General features: G+C 38.2%; 2 protein-coding genes across 3 annotated transcripts in view; one reads left to right on the top strand and one right to left on the bottom strand.

Moving 5' to 3' along the window:
- Nucleotides 1-6,448, bottom strand: part of RBKS (ribokinase) — a 69,065-nt gene extending 62,617 nt beyond the window's left edge. Inside the window, exon 1 of one of the 2 annotated variants that reach the window (XM_062571947.1) lies at nt 6,315-6,448. In XM_062571947.1, coding sequence (XP_062427931.1) covers nt 6,315-6,364 — 50 coding nt within the window. In that variant the 5' untranslated portion in view covers nt 6,365-6,448. Of the gene's footprint in view, nt 1-1,769; nt 1,795-6,314 lie in introns of those variants that run through there. The other variant, XM_062571948.1, reaches the window with a different exon arrangement.
- A 310-nt stretch (nt 6,449-6,758) lies between these two features.
- Nucleotides 6,759-26,321, top strand: part of BABAM2 (BRISC and BRCA1 A complex member 2) — a 177,047-nt gene continuing 157,484 nt past the window's right edge. The window contains exons 1-2 of the mRNA XM_062571946.1: nt 6,759-6,876; nt 10,245-10,404. Of these exons, the coding sequence (XP_062427930.1) occupies nt 10,277-10,404 (128 nt within the window). The 5' untranslated portion in view covers nt 6,759-6,876; nt 10,245-10,276. The remainder of the gene's footprint in view (nt 6,877-10,244; nt 10,405-26,321) is intronic.

Here is a 26,321-nt window from a genome sequence, read left to right as displayed (position 1 = left end):
GCAATTTACAAACTTAAACAGACCCAGACACTGCAGCTGGTAGGAACAGAAGCAGACATCTGGGAACTCATTCACGGGAAGGAGGCGGTAAGAGACTACTTACTGGGTGCCGTATCTCCAAAATTCTGTTGCAGGGAGAAGATACCAAGACTAGAACAGAGCTTCTCCCTGAACCTTGCCATGCAGCCATGTGAGGAAACTGCAGAAAGTGAGCAGGCAGCCAGAGCTGGCAGAAAAAGCAGCAGAAAAGCAGAGGGACAGCTGGGGAGCTGTCAGTATGTGACAATCCTAAGGCTGCAGTTTTCCTGCCTTTTATCTCAACTCCAACTCCACAGTATCCTCACACTTTCTGCAATAAAACCTCATACCTCACCTATTATTTTTTAAAACTTTCCTCCAACTTCTCTTTAGCTTTTTCCTGTCTTTCTACAAGGCAGACTCTCAACTCATAATCTCCAAAATGCTTTCCAAATGCATAGTAGGGCAAATACCAGGTGCTGCCTCGGGGTTATTGGGAAGCCATGACTTCAGCTACAGTATTCATGTAGTACAGGCCTGACTGGAATACTATGGGGACTATTCTTTAGCTCAAAAGCACTACCAACTACATACTATTAAAAAAACAAACTAAACAAGTTTAAAAAAACAAGAGCCATGTTAGCTATTGCTGAAATGGAACTGCTTCTGGAAGGAAAGACAGTGCCTAATTATAGGTCACAAAATGAAGACACCAAACAAAAAAGTAGTGAGATTTTAATTAAATGGAATCCAGAAAGCAACTCTTTTTCTGCTCTTAAGGCAAATGACACTGTGTGGTCGATTTCACATTCATATTTCCCAAGACTCTTAAAGCTTCCAAAACTTGATTTAAGACGGAAAAATAAAAGTTTTTATGGATAAGAGCCAAAGACAAGTGTTGAGCAGGTGTTCTACACACCACCAGTGCTTCTTAGATATAACCCAGAGCATCCTCTGTTATACAAACAAGAGTTTCTTTCACAGAATGCCAGCTGTGATCAATGGCACACTGTTTCTGACTTGGAGTTCATAAACTTGTTTGCAAAAGCAGCTTTTGTAATGGGTTAAAAAAAGCAATTGGTGGCCTTAGCTGAGTTATTTTGTGTTAATTTAAGTAACATCCAGCCAGACATTTTCTCCTCTTTTCCCTCTTTCGTATTTTGTCATCTTTTGTTAAATCAACTTTGCTGAAAGCTTTTCAGCTCCAAAGTATAATATCCACTATTTTTAATACATTAAAACCTTAAGTTGTAGACTGCTGTCACATGAAATATACTGGTCATACAGACGTTGGAGGTGGGGGCAATTTTAAGACTACTCACAGCAGTGAAAACATCTTTTGACTTGAATGAGCTTTGGAGCAGGCCCCACATGTGGTAATAAATGTCTGGGCAATTTCTAATACTCAAAAGCTGTATGTGAAGAGAACACGATTTTCCTACTGAAATTCAATATTGAAGATTTCATCAACATGTTTTTTAACTTTAGGGTGGGGAGGGGAGAGAGAGGAGAGGACTAGATAAAGTCCTCTCCTTTCGTTCTGCCAGCCAGGAGAAGGCAGAGGGGAGTTTCTCCAAACCACATTTAGATCCTCTGAAAGAATCAACACAGAACAACACAACACAGAGCCTGCCTGTCATCCATTTACTATACACCCAAACTTTGCTAGGTCAAAGACGACGATACAGGAATAATACAGGCTCTGAAATCAAGCCCAGATTTTTCACTATTACATAAACCAAACAACTCACAGATGACACATTCTCTCATGCCTTGATGCCTTCTCTGGATCCAAAAGATTAATTTCCTCAACTGGACTAAGCTTGTATTCCTTCACAGTTGCACTTTCCCATGCTGCTGGCAATGGCAGTTTAACTAGAATGAGGAGTGGCTGCTGCAGGGGAAGCATTACAGCTAAAAACAAATACACAAATGAAAATGGATTTGAAGGATGCTATACCACTTATCTCTGCTGCTAGCAGTAGTTGAGGAGTAAAAAAAAAAATAAAAGCAAGAAAAAATATTGAAAAGGTGGTGACTGTGCATGCATGAGAAATGATGGAAATGAGAACACATGGGAGAAAGGGACCTGGAAACAAAGCAAAGAAAGTCATATGTGAGACTTTCCCTGCTCACTCAAAAAACAAACATAAGAAAATTCCTTTACATATTCCCCAGAGAAGTTTAACATTATAGTCCCATTTACATTTTAAAAAAGAAACTACTGATACATCTTAGGCTCATGGACATTTCCATACTAGAAAAAGCCAATAAAGCATTTGCTTCAGCACCTCACCTACCAGTAACCACCACAAGGTTTAAGAGCAAGATGTAGAATCTCACTAATAGAGATACCTTTGCCATTTTACACAAGCAGAGATTTAGCCCGACAGCAAGGAGGCAAGCTGTGCCAACCTAGAGACATTACTGTCCTAATGCATCTGTAAGGCTTCACTCTACTTTGGGATGTTAATTCTAGATTTGCATTTGTCACCACTGCTCACTCCAGTCTAGCAACACACTGCTTTGGAGCTCAGTGTTTTCTCTGCCATGTCTTTCTTCCCTTGCAGAAGGATTTCAGTCAATCAGTTTCCTTGTTGTGATAATTATTAATGACAGTGGTTACAACAGGGGGCTGAAAGCCAGAACTTTAAGTTCTACTGAATTCAATGAAGCAATCTAATGAATCTAATGAATTTAATCTAATAAAGCAATCCAAGAGGAGGAAAGAAGTCCACCAAAAAGTAAGACTTCAAATTTTGAAAGTCCTAACAAACATACAGTTTTCCAGTATTTGGACTGTGGCCTCATTCTCTTCAAGTGAGAAACTGTTGCTGTTGTGACTATCCAAAGACCTTTTTCTCCATCCTACATTTTGTTCTTTGCTTTTGCTGTCTTCAATTACTATGCCAAAGTTTCTCTTGTTTATTCTAATTTTTTTAGTGTGCCTGACTCTCATTGGTTTATGTGTTTAGTCTTGTCCTGATCAATTAAAACACCACTGCCACGACCAGTTTGCAAATATGAGTCAGAGCAGAAACTATTTAAATAATATTATAGATGGTACTCGTCTGGTTTGATATCTAGATCATACAGAATAATGCTGTTTTTGTTTTCTACTACTATTGCTTGCTATTGCCAATGAAGTGTTGATTGTTATTGTGACCACAAATATGTTTTGTTCCTGGTCCTACTAAGCCAAAAGAGTGTGGTTTACTGCATGTATGTACGTGAGGCTGTTTTGATTATACTAAATTCACTTTGGAAAAAACACATTCTGCCACTGCAGTGCTACAGGACAATAAAAGAATTTCCAGCGAAAAGCAAACCACTGGGCCCCTCCTCCTTAAAATAATATACAGGTATATCATCCTTTCTTCTGATTTTTTTTTTAATTACATTTGAATACTGTCTTCAACGGAAGGCAGTGCCCTTCTCTTTCTTTCTTATTCATCACGTAAAATGACATAGCAAATTTCAAATTGTATATTTCTATTTCATGCAGTGGTTATGCGTCTTTAAATCATTAGTTTACTGTGCCAAGTCAAAACGTTACATGATAATTTTTTCTAGTGGTGAATCTGGCTACCATATGTCCAATGGCAGTTTTAAGCTTATCTTTCAGATTTTTAGTACCTTTCCTGTAAAGACCTAGGAATGTTTACCACTTAGTCTGCCACTCTTAGCTGCTAGTTTTCCAGACAGAGGGCCAAGATTGTATTCTGTCAGTTTGAGTAATAACATAGCATTGTCTAGACCTGGCACAGCCTCAACCAATGTGATTATCTTCTAAGAAAGATAGGCTTGCATGATGAATAAGCCTACCAAACACCATGTGTCCAAAAATTTGCCTGATCTCCCTAACTTGTATGACATTCATACCCAATGCAATCTATTCCATCGCTTCCAAATGCATGGCAGACAAGCACTTAACATGATCATTGCTCTCAGGGCCTTTTCCTTACTGAAATACCAGCATGAATGATGGAAATCTTACGTTCTTTGGTCCCTGCTGAAATGAACCCTAGCTTTAAACCTAGAATATACAGCCCTTGCTAAATCCCAGACCTAAAGACAGTCAAGAGGGACTCTACTGGCATCAATCCTAATCCTAATCTGGCAATTTTAACCATATCTAAGAAACTTACTCATCATTCTCTGCTAGTCACAGTTTTGTTCCCCATCTAGGGGCATCCTAGCTTACAGTTTAAGATTTTCAGGCATTCACCAAGATTTTTGTATCCCAGGATGCACGTAAACTGTGTCTACATTGTTATTAGGTAGAGTTTTCAGTGAGATTGAACTTCTCCACTAAACTTAAACCCCACTATTTTCCCTAGCTTATGAAGTGCCTGAAGTTCTGAGTTATTAACAGAATGAGGCAGTCCATTCTTTTCCCGTTGAATCAAATTAGCTTATCACTAATAAAAAGCCCTTCACTGCTCCTTAAAGTACAGGCTAATAACAGTGAGTCAGATACATTCTTCTGACAGCATTTGTACTGTTTAAGAAACCCTCTCAGCTGAGTGAAAAAGAGAGATAGCTTTCTTTCAGCCACTTAATCTTAGTGTAACAGCATCTGTAACTACAACCTATGTTTTAACCTTCAGCTACAGTAAGGCTAGTTAAAAAGGCTTCAAATAAATGACCATATTTAAACCAGTGGACTTTTTGATCTTTTTTCACATTTTAGACTGACATTAAAAGGAACTTCTTGAGGCTGAAGCACCACGTTTTATATTTCAATATACGTCACACACATCTGATCATGCACATATATATATATATGACAATATGAGTTCTACAAGATCTTACTCTGACTTGCAAGACAACTATTCTTTTGGGAAAACTGCCAATGTGTTCTGCAGATTACATAAAGCACTAGATCTTTCTGATACAGGATCTATGACTATCTAACTTTTTTATAATTTTTAGAATGCATGTCTATGCTTAAATTGTACTTACTCCTCAGAATATTCTTCTAACCATGTATTCTACGCTTTCTTGACTCATAGGCTTTGATATAAGTGTCTGCTGATTCAGATTGAGAAATTGTTTGTGTTTCTTACTGCAGAACTCCCAGCAGGACAAGCTGATGCATTCCAGACAGATATATTTTTAAATTCTGTTTTAACAAAGTCTGCATATATAGTCTTAAAACAGATGTGTTTAAAATAGTGCAAATCAAGGACTGATTTGCAAGTTTACTGGTGCTGACAAAGTCAGGCAGTTTAGGTTAGTATTTGCATCACTGCTAATCCTTGCAACTTTCTTTGAAGTCTTCTGATATACAGTATTTATCATAAAACTCAGGCTACTGGAATCAGGAGCATTCATGAGCTTCTCTACTTCCATTTTTAAAAGCTTCTAAATTTTACCTATGTGGAAAAAAAAGGGCAATGAAACCCAAGTGCCTAAACCTAAAAGCAAAATGCCCAGAAGACGAACCAAAAGGAACGAACGCATTCATTTAAAAAACAGAATTACAGAATTTTGAAGCCAACTTTAGGGTGCAGAGGGCCTTTTTTTTTTTTTTTTTTTTTTTTTTTTTTTTTTTGAGGGTTTCCCATTTCCACTTCTGAATCTGTACAGGTATGAACAGAGGAGGCCTTCTCTGACTCTCTCGCTCTTCTTTCAAACTCAGGTAAAATGTAGTCTGCAAGCAATCAAAGTATAACCTATTTTATCATGGCACTAACTCCAGTTTCCCTACAGTAGTAGGTTTTCTCCTTTACTTTTCTAGCAAGGACAAGTACTTTGAACTGAAAACAAGTTACAGGTGACCAGTTTTATTTACACTCTTAAAACCGTGTCAAGCTTCTGTACTGATAAAGAGTAGCAGACTCCGAGATTTCCTATGCAGATTGCCACGAAATGCTGCTTTTCTGGCAAAGACAGCGCCGAGCCACCTCGCACAGCTGAGAACACAAACCCAAATCCCGCTTCTGCCTTAAGTTACAGACAGCTGATCAAAGCCCCAGCAGACAACACGTTCAAACCTCTCCCCGTTCCCACACTCTTCCCTCCGACGTTGCTCGCGGGGCTGGGCTGACACCACCCGGCCCTCGCCGCCGCCGCCTCGCCTTTTCGGCCCTGCTCCCTCCCCCTGCCCTCGCCGCCGCCAGCCCCCGGCTCCGGCTCCCGCTCCCCGCCGGCCCGGCCCCGAGCTCCGCGCGGCTGCACCCGCCGCCCGGCGCGTTTGCCCTGCCCGGGGCAGCGATACGCGGGGGCGCGGGCACCAGGGCAGGCTGCGGGCGGGCGGGCGGGCGGCCGCCGAGGGGCCCTGCGGTACTAACCTGACCAGGTCGGTCATGCAGGATCCCACTACCACCACCTCGGCGGCCATGGCGCCGTAGCCAGGCCCGACCACAGCGGGCCGCGGCGCGCCCGCACCCCACACCCCGCACCGGCCCCGGCCCGGCGCCAGGCTCCGCGGCCTCCCCGGTTGCCAGGGGCAACGGGCGGGGGCAGCCGCCGGCCGGGGGCCCTCGGGCGGCGCGCGGGTGCCCGTGCCGAGCGCCTGCTGGCAACGGCCCCCCTCCCCCGCGACCCGCGACCCGCTCCGGCCACACAGAGCCCGCGGGCCCTCGCTGCTCCCTCCCGCGAGCCCCACGCCTGCGCGACGCCAGCCCGCCCAGGCACTGCCGCGGCCGCCAATATCGAGGCCGGCGAAGCCCCCTGCGGGCCTGGGGAGCCGCGGGCGCGGGGCCGCGCCCGGCCGTGGCGACGGCGGCGGCGGCGACAGCAGCGGGGGGAGGGGGGCAGAGCGCGCACGGCGGCGGCGGCGCGCACGGCGGGGCGCGGGTGGCTGCGTAAGGCGCGCGGCCGTTGCTAGGGGCTGCGTTCCGGCCGCCGTAGGTATGGCGGGGCCCGGGGGGAGGGGGGGGCAGCGGGGGGCGGGCAGGCGCAGCGCCCCGGCCGGCCCCGGCAGAGGCGGCGGGTCTGGCCCGGCCCGGCCCGGCCCGGCCCGGCCCGGCCCGGGGAGCGCGGGCCGGGGGCGGCGGCGGGCGCGGGCCGGCCCAGGCCTCGCGGCGTGCTGGCGGGCCCGGGCCTGGGCCTGCCTCCGCGGGGCGGCCCAGCCCCGGGCCCAGCCTCGGGGGGGGCGGCCCGTCCTGCCCCGCGGGGCAGCGCTCAGAGCCGGTAGCCGCAGCGGGGCAGGAGGGAGTGTTGCCGTCGCGGGTCGGCGTAGCCCTCGTTACCGCCGAGGGCGTTTGCGAGCCCGCGGTGTGCCGGTTAGCCTGGCCCTTGCGGCTCCCTGTTCATCTGCGCTGTAGTTCGCGTTTGGGGTCGTGGCAGGAGGTGGGAAGGCATGGTAGCAATCCCGAGCTACTACTGTGTCCCCCCCCCTTTTGCCCTTTGGCCCAAAAATGTGTTACTGTGACCCTCAAAATGAAAAGCACAAAAACATTGCAAGGAGGGAAATGACAAGGTTAGCTAGAACAGCTTCACTCGCATTTCAGAATAATCCCTTTTGCCTCCTGTCCGTCAGAATATTCATCTTTCGTATAGCTTAATTTATGCAGTACCCATACGTTTATTACCCAGTGCTGGGGGAACAAAGTGTCTTGCATCTTCCTGGAGGGTGCCTGAAGCAGTCCCTCAGGTTTATGATTACTGTGAAGACTTAAAGCATATGATAAATCTGTCTAAAAGAGTTATGATAGGCTTCTAGATCTGAAAGGATTAATCTATTAATTTGTTCTCCCAAATATTTTGGGAGGGAAACTCTACGGTGAATTTCACTTTCTATTTCATTGGGTCAACTCAGTATGTTTGCAGTCAGTTTCCAGTATTGCAGGAAGATTAAAGTGGGAAAAATTTCTATGCGTGAGAACTAAAACTTAGGGGAATGATACTAATTGTTTTATAGTTTGTAAATCCTTTTGTTTACAAAATAAACCAGTAAGTCTGGTTGATAGTGACCCCCTGTGTGGTAATTGGCTTGTTTTGTCAAGGTATTGCGGATCTGAAAGAAATGATGCAAGAAATAAAAGAAAATGCTTAGGAGTTACTTACACCTTGTTTTGACAATATCTTTGTGTTTTATTAGTGTGAAGATAAAGAATGCCATCCTATAGTTGATTGTGTCTGTCTGTATTTGGCTTTGGTTGCCAAATATATCGTCTATGTCTCAAAGTTTTGCCCTCATACTATTTATCATCCCCCAAAATGTGTCATATTATCAAAACTTATTTTGAGATATTCATGTATACCTTCAAAAATGCTAGAGAGAACTTGTCTTTTAGCATGATTTCATGTAGCTGTGGTTTAAGAAGTGCTTACCTTCAACTGTCCAACCTGCTGCTCTGCCTGAAGTTTCTGAGAGGGAGCTGGCAGAATGAAATGTGTGCCCAGTTGCAGCCACTCTAGAGCAAAATCTATCAGTTTAGCTTAAACTCATTTTTATTAGCAGTTCAAGCTAAGCCACTGGACTTTGTATTAAAATAGGACAAGTATAGGCTTGTGTTCTCTTCTGTCAGTTCCTCTGGGGAAGAATAAAGGTGAATAGGCAGTAGTTTTGGGGAGAAAAGAAGTCACAAACAGAAGGTAGCATCATAAGTTGCTGCTGGTGTTTACTAAGCAAACTTAAGCTGTTAGCCATTGACAATTATGATAAATCTGCCAATATGAAGAAAAAATCATATATATATATATATATATATATATATATATATATAAAATATATATACACACACACGCACACGTGTATATGCACAGAGATATTTCATGTGCTTCTTTAGCTGCGGTAAAATGTAAGAGTCAGCATATTAATTATTGTATGTAGGAAATCTTCCTTTACTAGTATTTTCCTTTTTCTTAGAGTGCTTTTACCTTATTCAAATACATTCAGAATAACTAGGATAATTCCTCTTTCTGGAGGATTCGTTCGCAGTACTTCAGTGTGAATGAATTTCTTAAGAACAGTATATCTAAATCAAATGTTTCATGTTTCTATCAATTAGAGAATTATCAGTTTGTAGGAAATCCATTAATTACCAGCTAGTTCTTGTAACTAAGTGTTAGAAACAACAACAAAAGATTTGGATTATGAAATTGTGAGTTGCAACTGTTGCAGTGAGTTGTTCATGCTCCTTATAAAACACTTATTAATACAGCAATCCATATTATTTGTGAATGTAAATGAACAATGAAGTCATTGTGAAGTCTTACCCAGAATAATTCTGTAAGAGAATGCTGTATTAATTGGTGTTTTTTTAAAGTATCTTTTAATGATCAGATTTAAAGTATGGGCTCTTCCACCTAACTTTTCAGTGGCATATTTGCATTACCTTGAGACATCTATGGCTATATTTTTCTAGAACTCCAAAGTTTAATTTTCAGATTACATTAAGTGCCTAAGAGTATGATGAAATATATTGTTAGCATTGTAATAAGTTGCTCCTTTCCTTACTTTCTCTTCTTCTGGCAGACTGTGTTTGTCCACATTCTCTAGTCTTTTTGTGTTGTAATGGGCTAGAATATGTGCATGTTCAGTTTCTGCATTTCAACTAAATAGAACAGATTCTTAAAGTGTGCTGACTTAATGGCTTAATTGATTTAGTATAGGGTGACACAATTGCAAGCACTTTAAAAATCTGTGTACGTCCTGCTCTGTGTTTCATGAATGATGGTGCCTTTCAAACAGTACAGTGATACCTTTGAAAGAAAAGCAGTGTGAAAGAAAAGCCTTTAAATGGAAATCTAAAATGCTATATATAGCTGCTTAATGGAGTAATGTAAAGATAATAATGATTATGGTTATGCTAACGATAGTTGTATTAGAAATTACAAGTGAAAATGTGGAGAGAATAAAATCCTAGTCCCACCGCAAGTGATAGCGAAAGTCCCGTGGATCTAGAGGGAGCAGAACAACAGCCCAGTGGGGGTTGTCAGTCGCAGACTGTGCATGGAAGGGCTCCCAATGGCTGGGCTGTGAAGGGTCAGGATGGCCTCCTTATGACGACTTCTTGGTAGGGGTAGGATCTTAATTACAGGAGCCTAGGAAGTGGGTCTAGTTTTATGTTGAGATTGAATAAACAGGCATCCATGCCTGTTGCTAAGGTAGGAGGATAAAATTACTGTATTCATTTTTCCTGTTCACACTTCAGTTGCTTTATGTTCCTGCTCATTTGAGTCCATAGCTTTTTTCCTTTGATATCGACACAGTATATGTGAATTTACGTCAAATAAGTAGGATTTCTTTTCCCCTTACCCCTTCTGTACAGCTCAAGACAACAGGAAAGAGGAACATACTAAAATGTCACCTGAAGTTGCCTTGAACAGAATTTCGCCAGCACTCTCGCCTTTTATTTCCAGTGTGGTCAGAAATGGAAAAGTAGGACTGGATGCTACTAACTGTTTACGGATTACAGACTTGAAGTCTGGGTAAGTGTTTGAGTTCCTTATCAAAAAAGAAAACCCAATACCCAAGCAACAGTTCAGATATTTTTACAGGACTGGATTTTACTACATCAGTATGTTTTTAAATGTTTCCAGTATATCTGGAGCTGACATACTAGCTAGATTGCCTTTTTGCTTTATTACCATTTTCTAGTTTGGGGGATTTAATTTGTCACATTGTTGGCAATAATAATCTTGTTAGAACACTTTCATCACTGCCACTTGATAGTGCTGTTTTTCAGCAGTAAGCTAGAGTTATGAATACTCTTTCCTGTTTATCACTTGCTTACTTGATCTTTTCTGTAAATTACATACTTCAAGATAAATTTGTATGATATTACCTGTAGTCATGAATACGCTAAATAAGACAAAATTAAGTTTTCATTTATCTGACCTCCCTCAAGATCAGCCCCATCAACTGGCTATGGGGCCAAGTGTTTGAAATAAGCTAAGTTACTCTTTTTATTTCTAAATCTAGAAGGATACCTAGTGATTTTCAGAGGAGAAGTAAAGTTTGAGATGCACGTGTACGAAGGGACTCCGATGTGTAACTGCCATGAATCATACATGGCAGAAGTGAAGTGCTAGAAGTAGAGTCATTTTAGCTGTTGTGCAAAGAGACGGAGACTCCCAAGGTGGCTGATTAAAAAAAAAAAAAAAAAAAAAAATCAAACGTGGGAGGTGTCAGAAATTCCATTTTTCTTCTGGAAATGAGCATCTGATCATATCCATGATTTAGGTACTTATTTGAGAATGGAATTCAAAGCCTGATATTATTTTGGATCTAGGTGTCCAAATCATCATTTTGGTACAAACTACTACTTACTATTCTTTTGTTTTTTACTCTAGTTTTATGGAGCTCATTTTTGAATGATAACCTAATCCAGTAGGACTCAATATTTTTGTGTCATAGACCACAGCCAAGCTTCAATTTCTTGAGCACCACCAGACATGACTATTGTTTAAACTTTGATTGAAAACAGTATTGAAAACTTTGTTTAATGTGCTTTTGTAGGCTGCTTTATTAAGGTGTCAGGGACAGTTTGGAGGTTGGGTTTTTTGACAGTTATGCTGCCTTTTCAGAAAGGAGATCTGAAATATATGCTATAGTTAGTTTGAAAAAAATCATTCCCTCCTCTCATCACCTGTAAGGTGCTGTGACTGAGTGCAAATTTACTGGGAGGTCTAAGAAGCTATAACCTTGTTATTAGTTCTATCTGATTTGGCATTTAGGCCTGGAAATTATGTGACACAGGGTGAGCAGTTATGCAGCAGAAACCCTCCATTCATGCTAGACCTTGTTTTCTCTTGAATTAGTCTCCTAGGAAGGCTGAGATGGGAGCTATCCTACATCTCTCCTATTGCGTCTTTGGAAGAAGAATGCAAAAAGGAGAAAGAAAACACAGCTGTAGTTCAGTAATGAAGGCATCAACTGATCAGGTGGTAGAAAAGATTCTGTTCTGTGCCCACTGACTTCCTTATGGTGTCCGCTTTTAAAAAAATAGATTAAAATAGTTTAAAGCAGTGTTTTCTGGCTGACTGTTTTCAGAGATACTTTTTTTAAAAGGTCTAAAGTTTCTGTCCAGTGATCTTACTGAAAAACCTCAAGTTTACTTTGATAAAGCCTGAATGTTTACTAAGAGGTTAACTTAAAAACGAACACGCCGACTGCTCCCTCAACCCAGTGGTTCAAATTCTTCAGTAACTGTATTGAACTTGGAGTCTAGAACGCGAAGTACAGCCCCTGAGGGCGCTTGTCCCATATCGTGTTTAAAGGAATAGATTCCGTTACAGGCAAGTGCTAGCAATGTTTAATTTTTATGTTGTTCTGGAACACACAAATGCTTTGATATGTGCCTCTTTTTTATGTTCAGGCTTGTTTATGGGTTGAGGTTGTTTGGAGTTGGTATAATGAAGTTTCTGCATTTATTTGAGAATTATTTCTTAATGGCTCTTAGGTTTTTTTCTTAAAAATAAGTTTCTTGAAAATATTATTTTAAAACGAGATCTATAAGCAAATAATTCTTTGACATTTCTTTGAAATTTGAAATCTCATGCATAGAAGAGTTTTTGTTATATTTGCAGGAAAGGTTTTTGTTATATTTATTTGTTATAAATATATCGGTTTATGAGAGAATATTGTGAATTTACATGTCACTGTGGAAATACAAAATGATTAAATTCTTTACAAATTACTACTTTATGATGTATCTTAGCAGATAAACAGTATAAAATTACTTACAGAGCATAATATGGTTACATCACAGAATTATAGAGAATTTTCTTCTGTAACTCACAATCTAATTCTGTGGTCTTTATCTTGTGAGACAGGACTTCTAGGGCTCTGTAAACTGTTTCTGAGAGGATCACAAGAGGTGATTAGCAAGAAGAAACCCTCAATCCACCATACTTTTTAATGCTACTGGGTACTGTCTCTGAAGAAAAACTTGTAGGGCTTCAAGAGTCAAAAAAACAAAAAACAAAAAAAACCCCACAGAACTCACCATTGATCTGCTCTATTCTTCTATCCTCACATCATGCAAATATTCAAACCCTTTTACAGTCTCAATTTCTTTAAGTTTTTGTGAAAAAGAAATCCTAATGGAGAAGAAATAGGAGGCAGAGCCTAATGTAGGTGATAGCAGTGTGAACAAATAGAAATATAGGAACAGAGATTTGGGAATAAACGAAGGAAAAAAGGGAGAGCAGTTAAGGCAAAATAACGGGAATGAGGCCTAGGAAGTTAACTGTAAAACTCTCTTCAGTTACATTGGTACTGAATCAGGCTTTAAATATAAAAAGTGGAACTTGAAGATGAGGAAGAGGCATTGAAAGTATTATATGACTGAAAGTAACTAAAAAGCAATTTCTGGGGTCTCAATGAAATGATTATCACCATTTGTAAATACTGCCATTTTATAAACTTTAGTTTTAAACAGTGAATGTACATTTATTCACTTATGAAAGGGGTGTAAACACAAGCTCACCTTAGGCTAGCTTAAATTTATTACGGATCATGCAAATATTTTATGATTTAAACAATTCTAAATGTTTTATGTGGAAGAATTTTTAAGAATTAAAAAAAAGTACAATTCTACTATAATTTTTAAGAAGTTAAAGTCCTTATGGTAATCATCTCAGTATGTATAAACTGTGAAAATGAAAACTTCTAGAGGCTTCTGAATGTGTTCACGCTGATGAGAGTCAAGGGGAGCAGCTGCATGACTGCTCCAGCATCATGTACCACACTGTTAACTCTGATAGAAGAATAGACGTTAACGTAGTACACAACTTTCCCTGGTAAATCGGTGCTTTACAGTGTCCATAAAATAAAAAAACAGACTGCATTTTTTTTTGTCCATCAGTTCTTGTTTTTTAGGTTTTAGAAACTGGAGCTGTGGTTAGTAAGGATTGATGGTAGTATTTTGAATATTGCAGCATCTCCAAGGTATTCCCTATTTGGAGCTTTGCTTTTGTCATTCCAAAACAAAAATGGAAGGAATTTCCCTTTTGTTTCACTTTTGCAAGTTCAAATTCCAGGTTTATAGCTTATGTTAATTGATTTTGATTTGTAAATGGCAATCATGTATTTTAGATATATTTTAAGTCTTGGTATTGTTTGAAAAGTCAATCAATATGTCTGATGTTTTCAGTAAGGAATGTATTTTGCACGTGTTTTCATTTACTGACTACTTAGTTTTGTTGTGTCTTATGAACTGTATTAAAGAACTTATGTTTGATCAAAGCTATGAAGTATGGTGATATATTAATCTACACTGCTTGGAAAGATGGGAGGGAAATGTCATGGTGAGGAAAAATTCTTATTGTTCTGCAGTGCTTGGATATATAAATATTTTGTAATAGTATGTTACAGTTCTATAATGTCAGTGCGTTTTACAAACTTTTTAGGCAGTCTCATCAGATGCTTACCTACATATACATCCATTGGTAGGGCCTTCAAGATCAAGTCTTACTCGTAGGAATTCTGTGGCCGCTACTAATGCAGAGTGCCTAAGAAAGAAATGTGAGTACCCCTTAATTGTGCTCGGCCGTATGGCATGGCAAGAAAAAGGGAAACTTTTCAATAGAAATAGTAGACAAAAGTTAGGTGGTACATAGTTACCCAAAGTAGAATTTTATCAAGTTTGGAAAGCCATTATCTTTTTTCTTGTTAAAAAGGGCTGTGGACTCCACAGCGAACAAAAATAGAACCTTGGTGTTAGATCGCCTCTGAAATGTAGCACTGCTAGCAGCACTGATTCTGGTGATAAGAAAACCTTGGAAGGCAACTCTGTTGCATTAATGAAAGGCGTTCTTTGAGATGTCCGAATGGATCAAAGCATTTAACTGTTGCATAGGATATTACTTTGTTCCAGACCCCAAGAAAATAGTGCTGTCAATTGAGTCAATGTCATACGCTGTCACTCAGTTTATCTCAAGTGGTGTCTCTTTGAAATAATGACCCGTATTAATTAGATATTAAAATCTGCTCATAGCCAACTGAATTACGACAAAGGTATTTTTCTTAGCATTTACACATACAATCATGGGAAAGATATTGAATAGGGAAAATTGTTGAAGTAGATTAATTTAGAAATAGAAGACAATGTTCCGTATGAAGGTATTTAATTAATGTATAATGTAGAATTCAGTTATTTAAGAGGTTGCTGCTTTTTCTGTGGCTTGTGACAATGGTTCAAAAGTTGTGTGTCTGGTGGTTGTTGCCTTTGAGAAATTTTCTTCCCTACAGCTGTCCCTCAAAGTCCATGCTTGAGCATCAAGTTATGTTGCAGGCCTCTTCTTACTCAGTGAACATTATTTTATTTTTAAAAGTAGTCTGATGTGTTGCAGCAGGCAGATTTTCAAAAAGAATACAGTGATATAAAATTCTGTACTTTCACGTTATCCACTTAAGGAGTGAATACAGCAAAGCTGCAGCTTTCATACTTGTTTAGTTATATGTACTTATTCTATATTTATATTGAGATTAATTACGGAATTCTTATGCAATTGATTTGTAAATGCAGCTATTTTATGTTTTGCACCTGTCCGTTTCTCTGTTATTTCAAGCTCTCTATTTGATACTGAACTATATTACAATTACTTTTTTTCCTGAAAGAAACCTATACAAAGAGTGATCAAGAGAGTGTAGACTCTCTGGAGCAGATTTTTAACTTACAAATTCACTATCGAGTTGTAGTAAGATGTTTATAACTTTACTACCCTGCTTCCTCATAAGCAGTCATGTTTTAGTTTTTGTATTATCAAGAAGTTGATAACAGTATATAGTATATATGATATTTCCCTTTCATCTGAGCATTTCCCTTTTTAATGTAAATAGGCATTTTACATTAGTATTTCTTGAAATAGTTGTTTTATACAGTGAAATACTCTTACAGTAGTGCAGTTAGTATTCAGAAGTTTCACTTTGATCTTTTTCCTTTAAGCAGTTTAAACTGAATTTTTCTACTTAAGTTACTTAAGAAAATTTGCATTCCATCTGTATCTATAGGTAGATTTTTTTAACATGCATTTTGTGCAAGTGAGTATGAAGTTTAACCAGCCTGACTCTTCTGAATGCAATTGCGATTATGAAAAGCTGTTTTTTAAAATAATTGTGTTTTGAGTGAAATGTATACTTGAAAGGGTGTGGTGGCTTCCAGGAAAGTTATGGTCTCTTGAGTCTTACTACACTATTGGATAAGTTATAAACTATTACTTATTTTGCATAGAGTAGGTTGTTTCCTTCTAGCTTCTAGTAATAGATGTATTTCTTTACTACAAGAAATCTTACTACAAGCAATGAGGTGTTCATCACCCTTGAGCAAAATTTAGCAGGCTAAAGAGGTTGAAGCTCTGATGAGACGATGTGAGACAATTTTCACTGTGGAATAGCACTTGGAACAGCACCTTTTTTGCTGTCCCAGGAAGATGGACTGTCTTTATGTTTAGACTCTCTTGTGTTTTTGTTTCTGATTGTTGGAAAAACAAAGGGAAAATATCTGATAAAGATTTAATTTTCAGTGTAGTGCATGTATGTGGTAATTGTTTTGCAAATATCCTCCAAAAATATTTGGCATTTTTATGCTATTTTTACACAAGATGCTTGAAGTTTTTCAAAGAAATAAGTGCTTACTTGTCAGTTTCAAGTGCTGAGAGTAAACAAATGATTTTAAAAAGTGAAGGTAGCATTAGTTAATTTTGCTAAATTTTGGCTGTGGCTTGAAAGACTACATACTTTCAGATTAAATACTGCCCAATATGTCTCTGCTGATATTTTTGGGTTGGGACAGTGAGTGACTTCCTCTTGTCTGATCTTGCAAAAATAGAATGTAGTTGCTATCAGTTTTGTGCTTTGATAAAAATGAAGAAACTATTTGGTACAAGTGCCAATTGTTTCTTTTCTAATTTGTGTAAAGAGAGCTTGACATGATGTGATATTAATTTACCTGCCAAATATAGTTGGAAAGAAATACTGTAGCAAGTTATTTAAATGTATATTTTGGCTATCTGTACCTTGTTAACTCATTGCACACTTCTTGAAAGCCACAACTTACGTTAATATGTTACAGATTTCTGTCCAGGGCTTTCTGCTGTTATGATAAATATCTTGCTTAATTCCCAGCATTATGCATCACTGCGGCAGGGAAAAAAAACAAAAACCAAAAAACTCATAATGAGACTTCCTTTTTTGTTGTAAAAGTAGCTATGAGGAGAACATCAAAAATCTAATAATTGGGAGTCTGTTCCAAAACTTCCCCTTCTCTCAAGCCTTCACACCATACAGATGCAGCCTTTTTTAAAAAACTAAACTGGGCAGATTCTAGCTTAACGTGGATCTTGGATGCATGATATATTTGACCAGAAACTAAGAACAACAGCTGGCTTTTAAAATTCTTTTGTTTTGCTAGTAGAGAAGAATATATTACTGGACAGCTGGTAGGTAAATTCTTCCAGCTTTACATTCCCAGTTACGATTCATGTATGTCTGGCTTTCTCTCCCACATGTACATGGCATAACATTACAAAGCCAGTGTACATTTGTAATGAAACTGAAACAAAAGATCATGACTTCTAGGTTTTAGCCTGCTTGCTGCAATCATTTGTTGATGAGTTTAGGAATTTTAAAAGCATAGGAGGTCATCAGAGACTTGATCCTGACAGACTGGCATACAATACTGTTGAAGATCTCATTCTGCCACATTTACATTACAGCCAGCAGAAATCAATGGGAGTAGTTCTGTAGTCTATTTTTGTGAATTAGCGATAATAAAGGAAGCGAGTCATTTATTTTTGAAAACAGAATCTGTATGCTATTTTCTAATTACACAGCCATTCTCTAACTGTGGAAAATCAGTATCTGTACAAGCCTTTTCTTACAATGTGTTGGTCGTTTGCAGATTTGTACAGGAATTTTCAAAGGGAAGTTTCGTTGTCACTGCAGTCTCTTTGGCTGACATGTAGGTTGAAGTCTCTGTACTGCTGCCTTTTTAAATACTCTCTTATCAATGTCCTGGATTTTCTTGAACCATCAGCTATGCTGTTCTTTCTCTGACTGATGGTGAAATGAACTTCTCTGACAGCTCAGTATCTCTGTCCAGCACGGAATTATACAGTGTAAGTATAATAGCTCAAGTTCTACTGGAAATAGAATAGCCACATCTATGCAGTGGTATGCCTGAGCTATTTTACTCTGTTTCTTGAGATATTTAGCTTGGGCAACTTACTTGGCAGTGCATTGCACAGTGAGGTATGCCTTGAGGCAACAATTGTCTAACTGGCAAAATACACGTGAAAAAAATACAGCTAGACTTAGAATAGTTTCTTTTGCTCCTGAAATAAATATTTTTTATTGAAGACACTGAATTCCGTTTTTGAGGTAAAAGTAAACATCCTAAATAATCCATAGTAAAGAAAAAGTAGCAGATAAAAGGGAGCATGTTTCTTTCGTCCTGCCTTAGAGAAGATAAATGATGTGTCTGACGCAAGCCAGTCAGGAGTTTAGGTCTTTTTTTTTTTTTTTTTTTTTTTTTAATTTGTACTCTGCAGTAAATAATTGAATGAACAAAATCAAGACTATTAGGTTTGGACATTTTTCAATTATTCTAAGATTAAAAGAATCACAATGAAATAGAATTAATTAAAAGAAACTGCAAAATTCCATTATGGTGAAAATGCAAACAAACAAACAAACAAACAAAAAAAAAACCCTGTGTCTAAAATTACTATTTTTAGGAAAATATACTTGATTCCCATGTGTCACTAAAATATTTTTAAAGCTAAAACCTGACAGAATACCTGTTGCTTTACTCTGGTCAATTTTTGTTCAACTGAAAAACTCACTCAGATCATTCATATTTATAATTTTGGTTTCCTGTAGCCTTTCATAATGGGTGTAATTTCACATATCTCTTTCCTACCTTTTCATCTTCTATAATTTTTGTTTTAATCTCCCGAATAAAAATTGCTTTACAGTTTGTTGTGCACATCTGCCATTGATTATTTTCTTTGGGGCAGGAAAATAGAATATGTTATATTCTGTAATAACAAAGCTTTTATGTTAAGAACTTTTTGTAGACTGCTGTCTGTCCTGTTTTTCAGATTACTATGAATCTTAGTCATAAAACCTAATTGAAAACGCTATAAAAGTCAGGACTTCGCAGGTCAGTGGCAAACCATTTACAACCAATGAAAATGCTTAAAAGGAATCACTTCGCTGAAGATTTCCAGTGGTTTAGTATCTTCCATTTGGCTATTGATGATTCAAACTGTTACATAACCAAGTCAACCATGTTCTTGCTCGAGTGTTTCACAGGGGCAGAGGCAAAATTTGGTTTTATTAGATGAGTGAGAGAGATGAGAAGTGGAAGGTTTAGATGAAGTGTTTGAAGTGGTATAAAGACAGGTCAAGGGATTTGGGATGGATCTAGGAGGAAAGATTATAGGAACTTTGCATAAACTGGGCTCCCATTTTCCACTGCGATCCAGAGGTGACTCTACACTTGAGTAGTCCCATCCTTGTGTTTCCTGCAGGAGATTCTACTCGTTCTCGTGGGCGGCTGCAGAATGAACTGTTGCCTTTGCGATAAGGGCAGGTCTCTCTTGCTTCTCCTGCTGCACTGCTCGTGGCATTGTGGTCTCACCCTGTCTGTTTTGAGTTTGTAGCGCTCATCAAACCCTTCTGTAAATCATCTTAATTCACTGATGTGATAAAAAGAATCCAGCTTCCGAGGGAACTGGGGTTATTTTTCTGCCATGTTAAGGAGCTGAAGCAGTTCACCGAGGCTATGGTAGTAGGTAGGTAAAAGTCATAGCACGCAACGTGGAGAGGAAGTTACATTTTCCTCTTTGGCAGGAGCAAGCTATTAATTCATGTCACCACATCTTATCAAATGAAATCATTTTCTTTTTTTTAATGCAGTTAGGATAAGCACATGCTGACCTATAATTTAAGGTAAATGATACAGCTACTGGGCAAGTGACTATAAATGACACTGAGTTGTAAAGAAACATTTTAAAACTCAACAGAGGGGAATGGCTGGTCTGAAGACAGCCTGGAAGTGTGAGCTGTGTTCAGCATTAGAACTTCCTGAAATTCAGTGAGTTGCTAACTTGCAGTGAAAGGTGCCAAAGAGGTTTTGACTCTTGTCTCTTCTTCCCACAGTACAACTGACTGCCCTTTGGGAATGGGAAGTGCTCCTAATTTGTGGTTTTTATATATGATGAGGATTTTCCTGTCTTTTCAGTCTATTATGCATCTTTAATACTGTAGTGGGTTGTAAATAATGTTAAAAAATAGAGAACTACATATATTTTTATTAGAATATCTTCTTCTCATAGACTTTTAGATTTTTACAGTTCTGTAGTGTTTTATATTAATATTACCTCTTTTAGATGCCCTCTGAAATAATTCCATTGAATGTATGTGCTGTTGAAAGCTAGAGAGTTACGAGTTTCAAAATGTCTTTTCAGGAGTGATCCTTGCTTACTCTAATTTTCATATACAAAGAACTGAATTACTAAATTGCTGTTTGGTGTATTACTATATATTTCTTGCTTCTAAGAGTTTAATATTAGCAAATCAAATATTTAGAGGTACCTGGCCACAAAGTTCTAAAAATATGAAATTAGGAAAAACGTTTTAAAGGAAATGTGAAAAGAGAGGGTATACAGTCACTGGACTCCTTTTTAATAATGTGTTTAGTTAGTTTGTTGAATGGGAAACTGTATAACACTCTTAGTCCTTGTGTTTTTCCTATCACCTATTCACTGCATTTCACATCACATAACTGTTTAGTTTATTGAAAAATTACTTAAAGAAGTTGAAGATCGTTATGGCTACTGAAGGTGGTATTGAGAGCAATGCTAATTGACTTTAAAATCTTGCTTATGGTAGCTTAGCTTTTGAAACTTTCTGGATGATTATACTCTTACTGTGAGCACCTAAAGGATCAGAAACTGCAGGTGGTAGACTGCAATTTCTTATTTGGAAAAAAAAAAGGCTCTCTTTTAGAATGATGTAAAAGTAAAAACATTCCTTATCTGATTTTTGTTTCTTCAGAAATTAAATTCACATTAGTGAAGGGCAGAAGGAGTGCATGACTGATTATGAGGTTCTACCTTGTTACAAGGTAATACATAATAAAATGGCAATTGTGAAAATACCAAACAGGAGTTTGAATTTGACAGGAGGCAAAGGAGAGAAGGTAAATCCGAAGGGCACGTCTTCAACTCTCTTATATGCTCCTGTAAAGTTTTGCCTGTGCATTCCAAGGATTTGGGATAAAGCTGGTCTTGTACCTGAAGTTGTGCATTTTCTTTGCCTGAATTTTTGACAGAAAGGTAGTATATGTATCTGTTAACAGTATACTGGTAACTCATCAGTTTATTTACCAAATGAACTTTAATCTACCAGAGTGTGTATTATGAGTGTTATTTCATTGCAATTTGCTTTAAGTTTTTCAGTCACTCCTTCATTAAATTTCGCCTTTATTGTTTCTGTCATATTCTTTTGGGGGGTATATGTGCTCATGTAGTTTTTAAGAGGAGTAAAAGGGAATTGCCAGAGTATAAAAATCTTGCTTAAAAAATCAGTGACTTTGCTTATAATAAATATTTCTAAAACTGACTATTTATTGACAGCTTTCTTTTGTCACTTATTTTTGTTAATTTGTATCGTAATTGGCTTCTCGAAACCAAAGCGAAATTAGCTTCCAGCCTAAACTGTAGGGATTTTACCAATGTAAACTTCTGAAGCAGTCTGCTCTTTAGAGCTTTTCTTTTAAATACACTTGCAAGCGTTTTAAAAACGTGGTTCTGGTTAGCAGCTGTCTTATTCTTTTTGTGATGGTGCTTTCCAACCTGCATTACTGTCATGACTGAAGCACCGTTCTAAAGAAAGCTTTCCTAGGCAAAACAAACAGGGAATCTGTGATATTAAAAGAATCAAAATCATGGTTTTGTACATGCTGACACTTAATATAGAAATTCTCTGAGATTGCTTCAAAATACGTATAGGTGCGCTTCCTCTTTTCCACCTCTACAGTTTCCCCAGTAGAAGCTAGACTGAATGTCTGCATCCAGCAGAAGCAGCTGTACTTCAGGAGGTTGCAGGGCTTCTCCCACTGGAAATTGCAGCAGACGCGGAATAGGTTTGATGTTAAGTCCCAGTCCTAGAACAGGTCCAGGACCTTCCCTACCTGGGACATCAGTTTCGGCGAACTCTTACAAATGTTAAGTAAATCTACATTTACTATTAAGATAAAGCTGCTCTACTTTGTTTGTTAATGACAGTGATCATTAGATGATTTTGTGTAGTGTTGCTAGTGAAAGCAATTTGCAGGCAATTGAATTCATTTAAAATAGTTACTTGAATTTCACTCTTTAAAAAATGGAGATCTGCCCACAGATCTTCCTTCTGCAGAAGGAAAGTGAAGGTTGGTTTTCCTAGGTTGTGTGTTCTATCAAATCTTTGGTGCATAATGCAATTCATACAAGTAAGTGTAATATTTATTTGTAGGAAAATCAGCACTTAGAGAAGGTGAAAGTTCTTTGGGATATGTTTGACATCTGGAGGCAACTTGGAGTTTACCAAATGACAACTATGGATTTAAATGCTGTTGCAGTTATGGAGTATCATCTATGCTAACAGAATTCAAAGTCAGTAAGAACATCTGTATTGCAGAACCAAAAGCAGTCGCTTGGGTACAAATGAGTTTTATGAGACCAGTGGGTTTAATTAACTGTTGAAAAGGTGTACATAAGAGCAGCAATCACTTTAAATGTATGCGGATTTTCATATTTCCCAGAAGCAGTGCAGTATGGCTTTATAATTTAAATGCAAGTCCCTTTGTTTCATATATCTATATAGTCTACATATCACTATATATTTATGTAGATATAAAAAAGGGGAATTTAAGATGAAAATTTGTTGACTAGACTATTTCTCTCATTTCAGATTTTGCCCAGTTGACAGAATTTTGGTTAGATCTGTTTTTCAGCAGTTTTCGTTATGTATTTGCAGGACTCTGACAGCTTGTAAAGCTTTGTGCAGCATGACAGGGAGTTCCAATGTGGTACAAATTTTCGCCATCAGTTTCAACCTTCTAAAATGTGATTTTTTTTTTCATCAATGCTTCCTTAAAAAAAAAAAAAATCACCTGCTGACCCTTCTTTCATTCTTCTCCTCCCTCCATATACTTTGACTATTCATAATGCCTTTGTAGATGAGTTATCCAGTGTTCTGCAATGCAATTCTGAATTCTGCAATGAATACTTAATTAAATGTAATGAAATATTGTGTCTTCAGGGAACACTGGAGCAGATTTTCATCAATAAAGATGGGGGGGAAAAAGAGTCTAAAGGCATAAAAATCAAAAAGTGATTCTGGTTGATCTTCACATCCAGGTTTTCTCTTATACCAAAGTGTACAAATAACAGAAGATGATGGTGGAGTTTTGAGTCTGCTGCCTCTGGAAGAAAGAAGAAACACTTTTTCTCAAGGGTTACAGACAATCCAAAGCACAAGTTGTATCAAACACTCAACAAAGACGTTCTATTTGTCTTCTACTTGGAATATATGTGTTTTATAAGTCTGAAATATATGTCAAGTCAAGTTTAGTATGCTGAATTTGTTCAAGGAATTTAGGTAAGATCTGAGTGTATTCAACTATGCAAGGAGTGTATTCAGCTGTGGCTTATTGAATATTTGATTCCATCCTGTAGGTCAGCGCTTTTTTTTTCTTTTTTTTCCCTTTGAACAGGGCAGCATGATTTCAGTGATATATTCAAGGATATTTCTTTGTCCCTTCAACTTGTGAAGTTAATGATTCTTTGATATTTTAGTAGGGAAATCATTGTGGGAGATCTTGAGGAATGATATTAACCATCTCGTGAAAACTCGTTGATACTGCTGCTGTGAGCATCAGAACATTAGCTTTTGCTGCCATGGCTTTCATATGTAAAGTGCTGATTACTTGAAGTATGTGCTCCAGAATAATAATCTCTATAAATAAATAGGGAGATAGCACATCTGTTCACCATAAGGTAAAGTCAGCCTCTGAAATTTAATTTTCTGACAGATAAGTGAACAGTTGTATGTGGTATTAATTTTTTATGAAGACAAGACAGCAAATAATCCCTAAAACACCTTTTCATAAGTAATTCTTCAGCATGATTTTATGTGGACCATTTTTGCCAAGAAGATCTACAAATGTAAAAAAAAAAAAAAAAAAAAAAAAAAAAAAAAATTAGAGGGGATAGAGGCCAAGCTTCTAGGTCAGACAACTTTCTAATTCTGTGAGGTTCCTTGTGTTGAGGAGATTCAAGTGGGCAAAAACTGTTGTCCATAGCCAGGCCATTTTATGTGACTTTCTGGGGAAATAAGGTCACACACAGGATGCTAGATGTTGTATCAAAATTTTGATTTGCTTTGGGAGTTTTCTTCTTTCCCTATTTGTATGAAAAAGAAACTGGCTTCTTTCAAGTGGACGTATGTAAGATTTTTGCTTGGTTGCTCAGCCTACTGCAGTTTTTGAAGTCTCTTGCGCAGCCTAGTCAAAGAGTGTAATTTGGCAAAAAATGACTGTGAATGCTGTCACTTTCCATCACTTCTAGAGCAGTAAAATTTAAAACATCTCTAGTGGAGTATAATAATCTAAGAAAAGTACTTAGTTTTGCTTTTAGGGACACTTACTATTAAATCAGGCTTTTATTTTAATGTTAAAGAATATTATACTTTCCCCTAAGCATTTCCAAATGGCCTGTTGTGCTAAAAGAAAAGATTGAAGGGTATTTGTAGGATCCAAATTTTTTGTCCGTTGAAAAGCTAATAACAATGTTATTTTGACGGTGTTTGAAAAATGTGCCTGAAACTGTGACCTGTGAGACTTGGGAAGAAACTTCCATTAAATATTAACTAGTATTGCAGAGATATTTTGGAACCTGCAAAAGATTTTTGTTGGTAGTAGTTTTGTTTTGTTTTTTCCTTAGTATGCTGCCTAGTATTGGCTTCATATACGATGTGAACCTTAGAAATTACTTGAAAGTAGATGATAATAATGTCATACCTATAGTTGTTAAATTTATTCACAGCCATTAAAACACTCGAACAGTAGGCACTCCTTCCTGTTTTGCTATGCTCACCTACTAATAAACATATATAAAAAATAACATACTATTCGTGTTGTGCTGGGGCTTCAATTTGGCATATTCTCAAAAAAATTCAAACAATCTGATTTCGCTTCCAGCGAGGGCAGTGATACTCACTGCTCTCGCTAGGCTCTACTTAGGTGCAACTCAAAAAGTAGTAGCATGGAACATTGTATTGTCAAAATAACTTTCAACTCTGGTCCCGTCATCCAGTCTGCTGCGTTCCCTTTCACATTGGCATCACCTGCAGATTTAATAAACGTTGTCTGCCTTCCATCGTCAAAGCCCTTTAATGTGAATGTAGTACTTTGCCAGAAGAAAACCCAATCAATGCATTCTTCGTGGATGAAACAAGATGTGAACTAATCTTTTAGAAACTGGCAGACAGCTCTGCGCACATCTGATAGTAGTTGTGTCAACATTATGTTTCTCTAGATTGTTTTGCATGATGTTCTCACGAGGTATGGCAAAAACCTTTCTAAAGAGAAGATAGATACAGATCTTCCTTTTTATTTGCAAGACCAGTTACATAATTTCTAGGATGATACTCATTCAGCACAGTATATTCTTATTGAATCAGTGTAGGCTGATAATTGTTTCTATGTTAGAGTGTAGGTTCATGTAAGTAGTCTTTTTTTTGGGAGGTAGGGAGTAGTATTTTTATTGAAACTTGAGTTAATTGGTTTATAGTTCTGTGGCTGCCTCTTTTTGATGAGACTAGTGTGGGCACAAATACAATTAAATAGTAAATGTAGCTTGCTGAAAAAAACATCTGAAGCCACTGTGAACAATTTCTTTAACTTGAAAATGTAAAGAACGAAGAGACTATAGAGACAGAGTCTGAGAGAAATGGCTCTTTGAAGCACTTTCCGCATGTTAATCGGAACTAACAGTACTCTATTTGCTTATTGACTTCTGCAGTAAGACAGATACTGTTGCAAGAGTTACTCTGTTGTATCTGATAAGGTAAGATCAGATTTTTTATGCTTTTTGGCTTATTCAGCTCTTTTTTTTTTCTTTTGGCCATGTGTATAGCCCAGTAAACATATCTTGTTTTATTATAAGGTCAGTGTTTTGTAGTACAACCCTGATCTGATATATGAGTTTAGGTAAATTATTTTGCCTGTGTCTATTTTTTTTCAGTGTTGGCTTGTCTAGGGTTGGCAGATCTTTAGCTTTGAGCTTTATGTGGCTTGTAACAGGTTAGCTCTTGTGTTGGGGCTATAAAGAACTCTGTGTTAGACTAGCAAGAA

This window comes from Rhea pennata, chromosome 3 (genome assembly GCF_028389875.1).
Source record: "Rhea pennata isolate bPtePen1 chromosome 3, bPtePen1.pri, whole genome shotgun sequence".
Classification (NCBI taxonomy): Eukaryota; Metazoa; Chordata; class Aves; order Rheiformes; family Rheidae; genus Rhea; species Rhea pennata.
The sequence above is the reverse complement of the archived record's forward strand: the minus strand, read 5'-3'. Positions and strand labels throughout refer to the sequence as shown.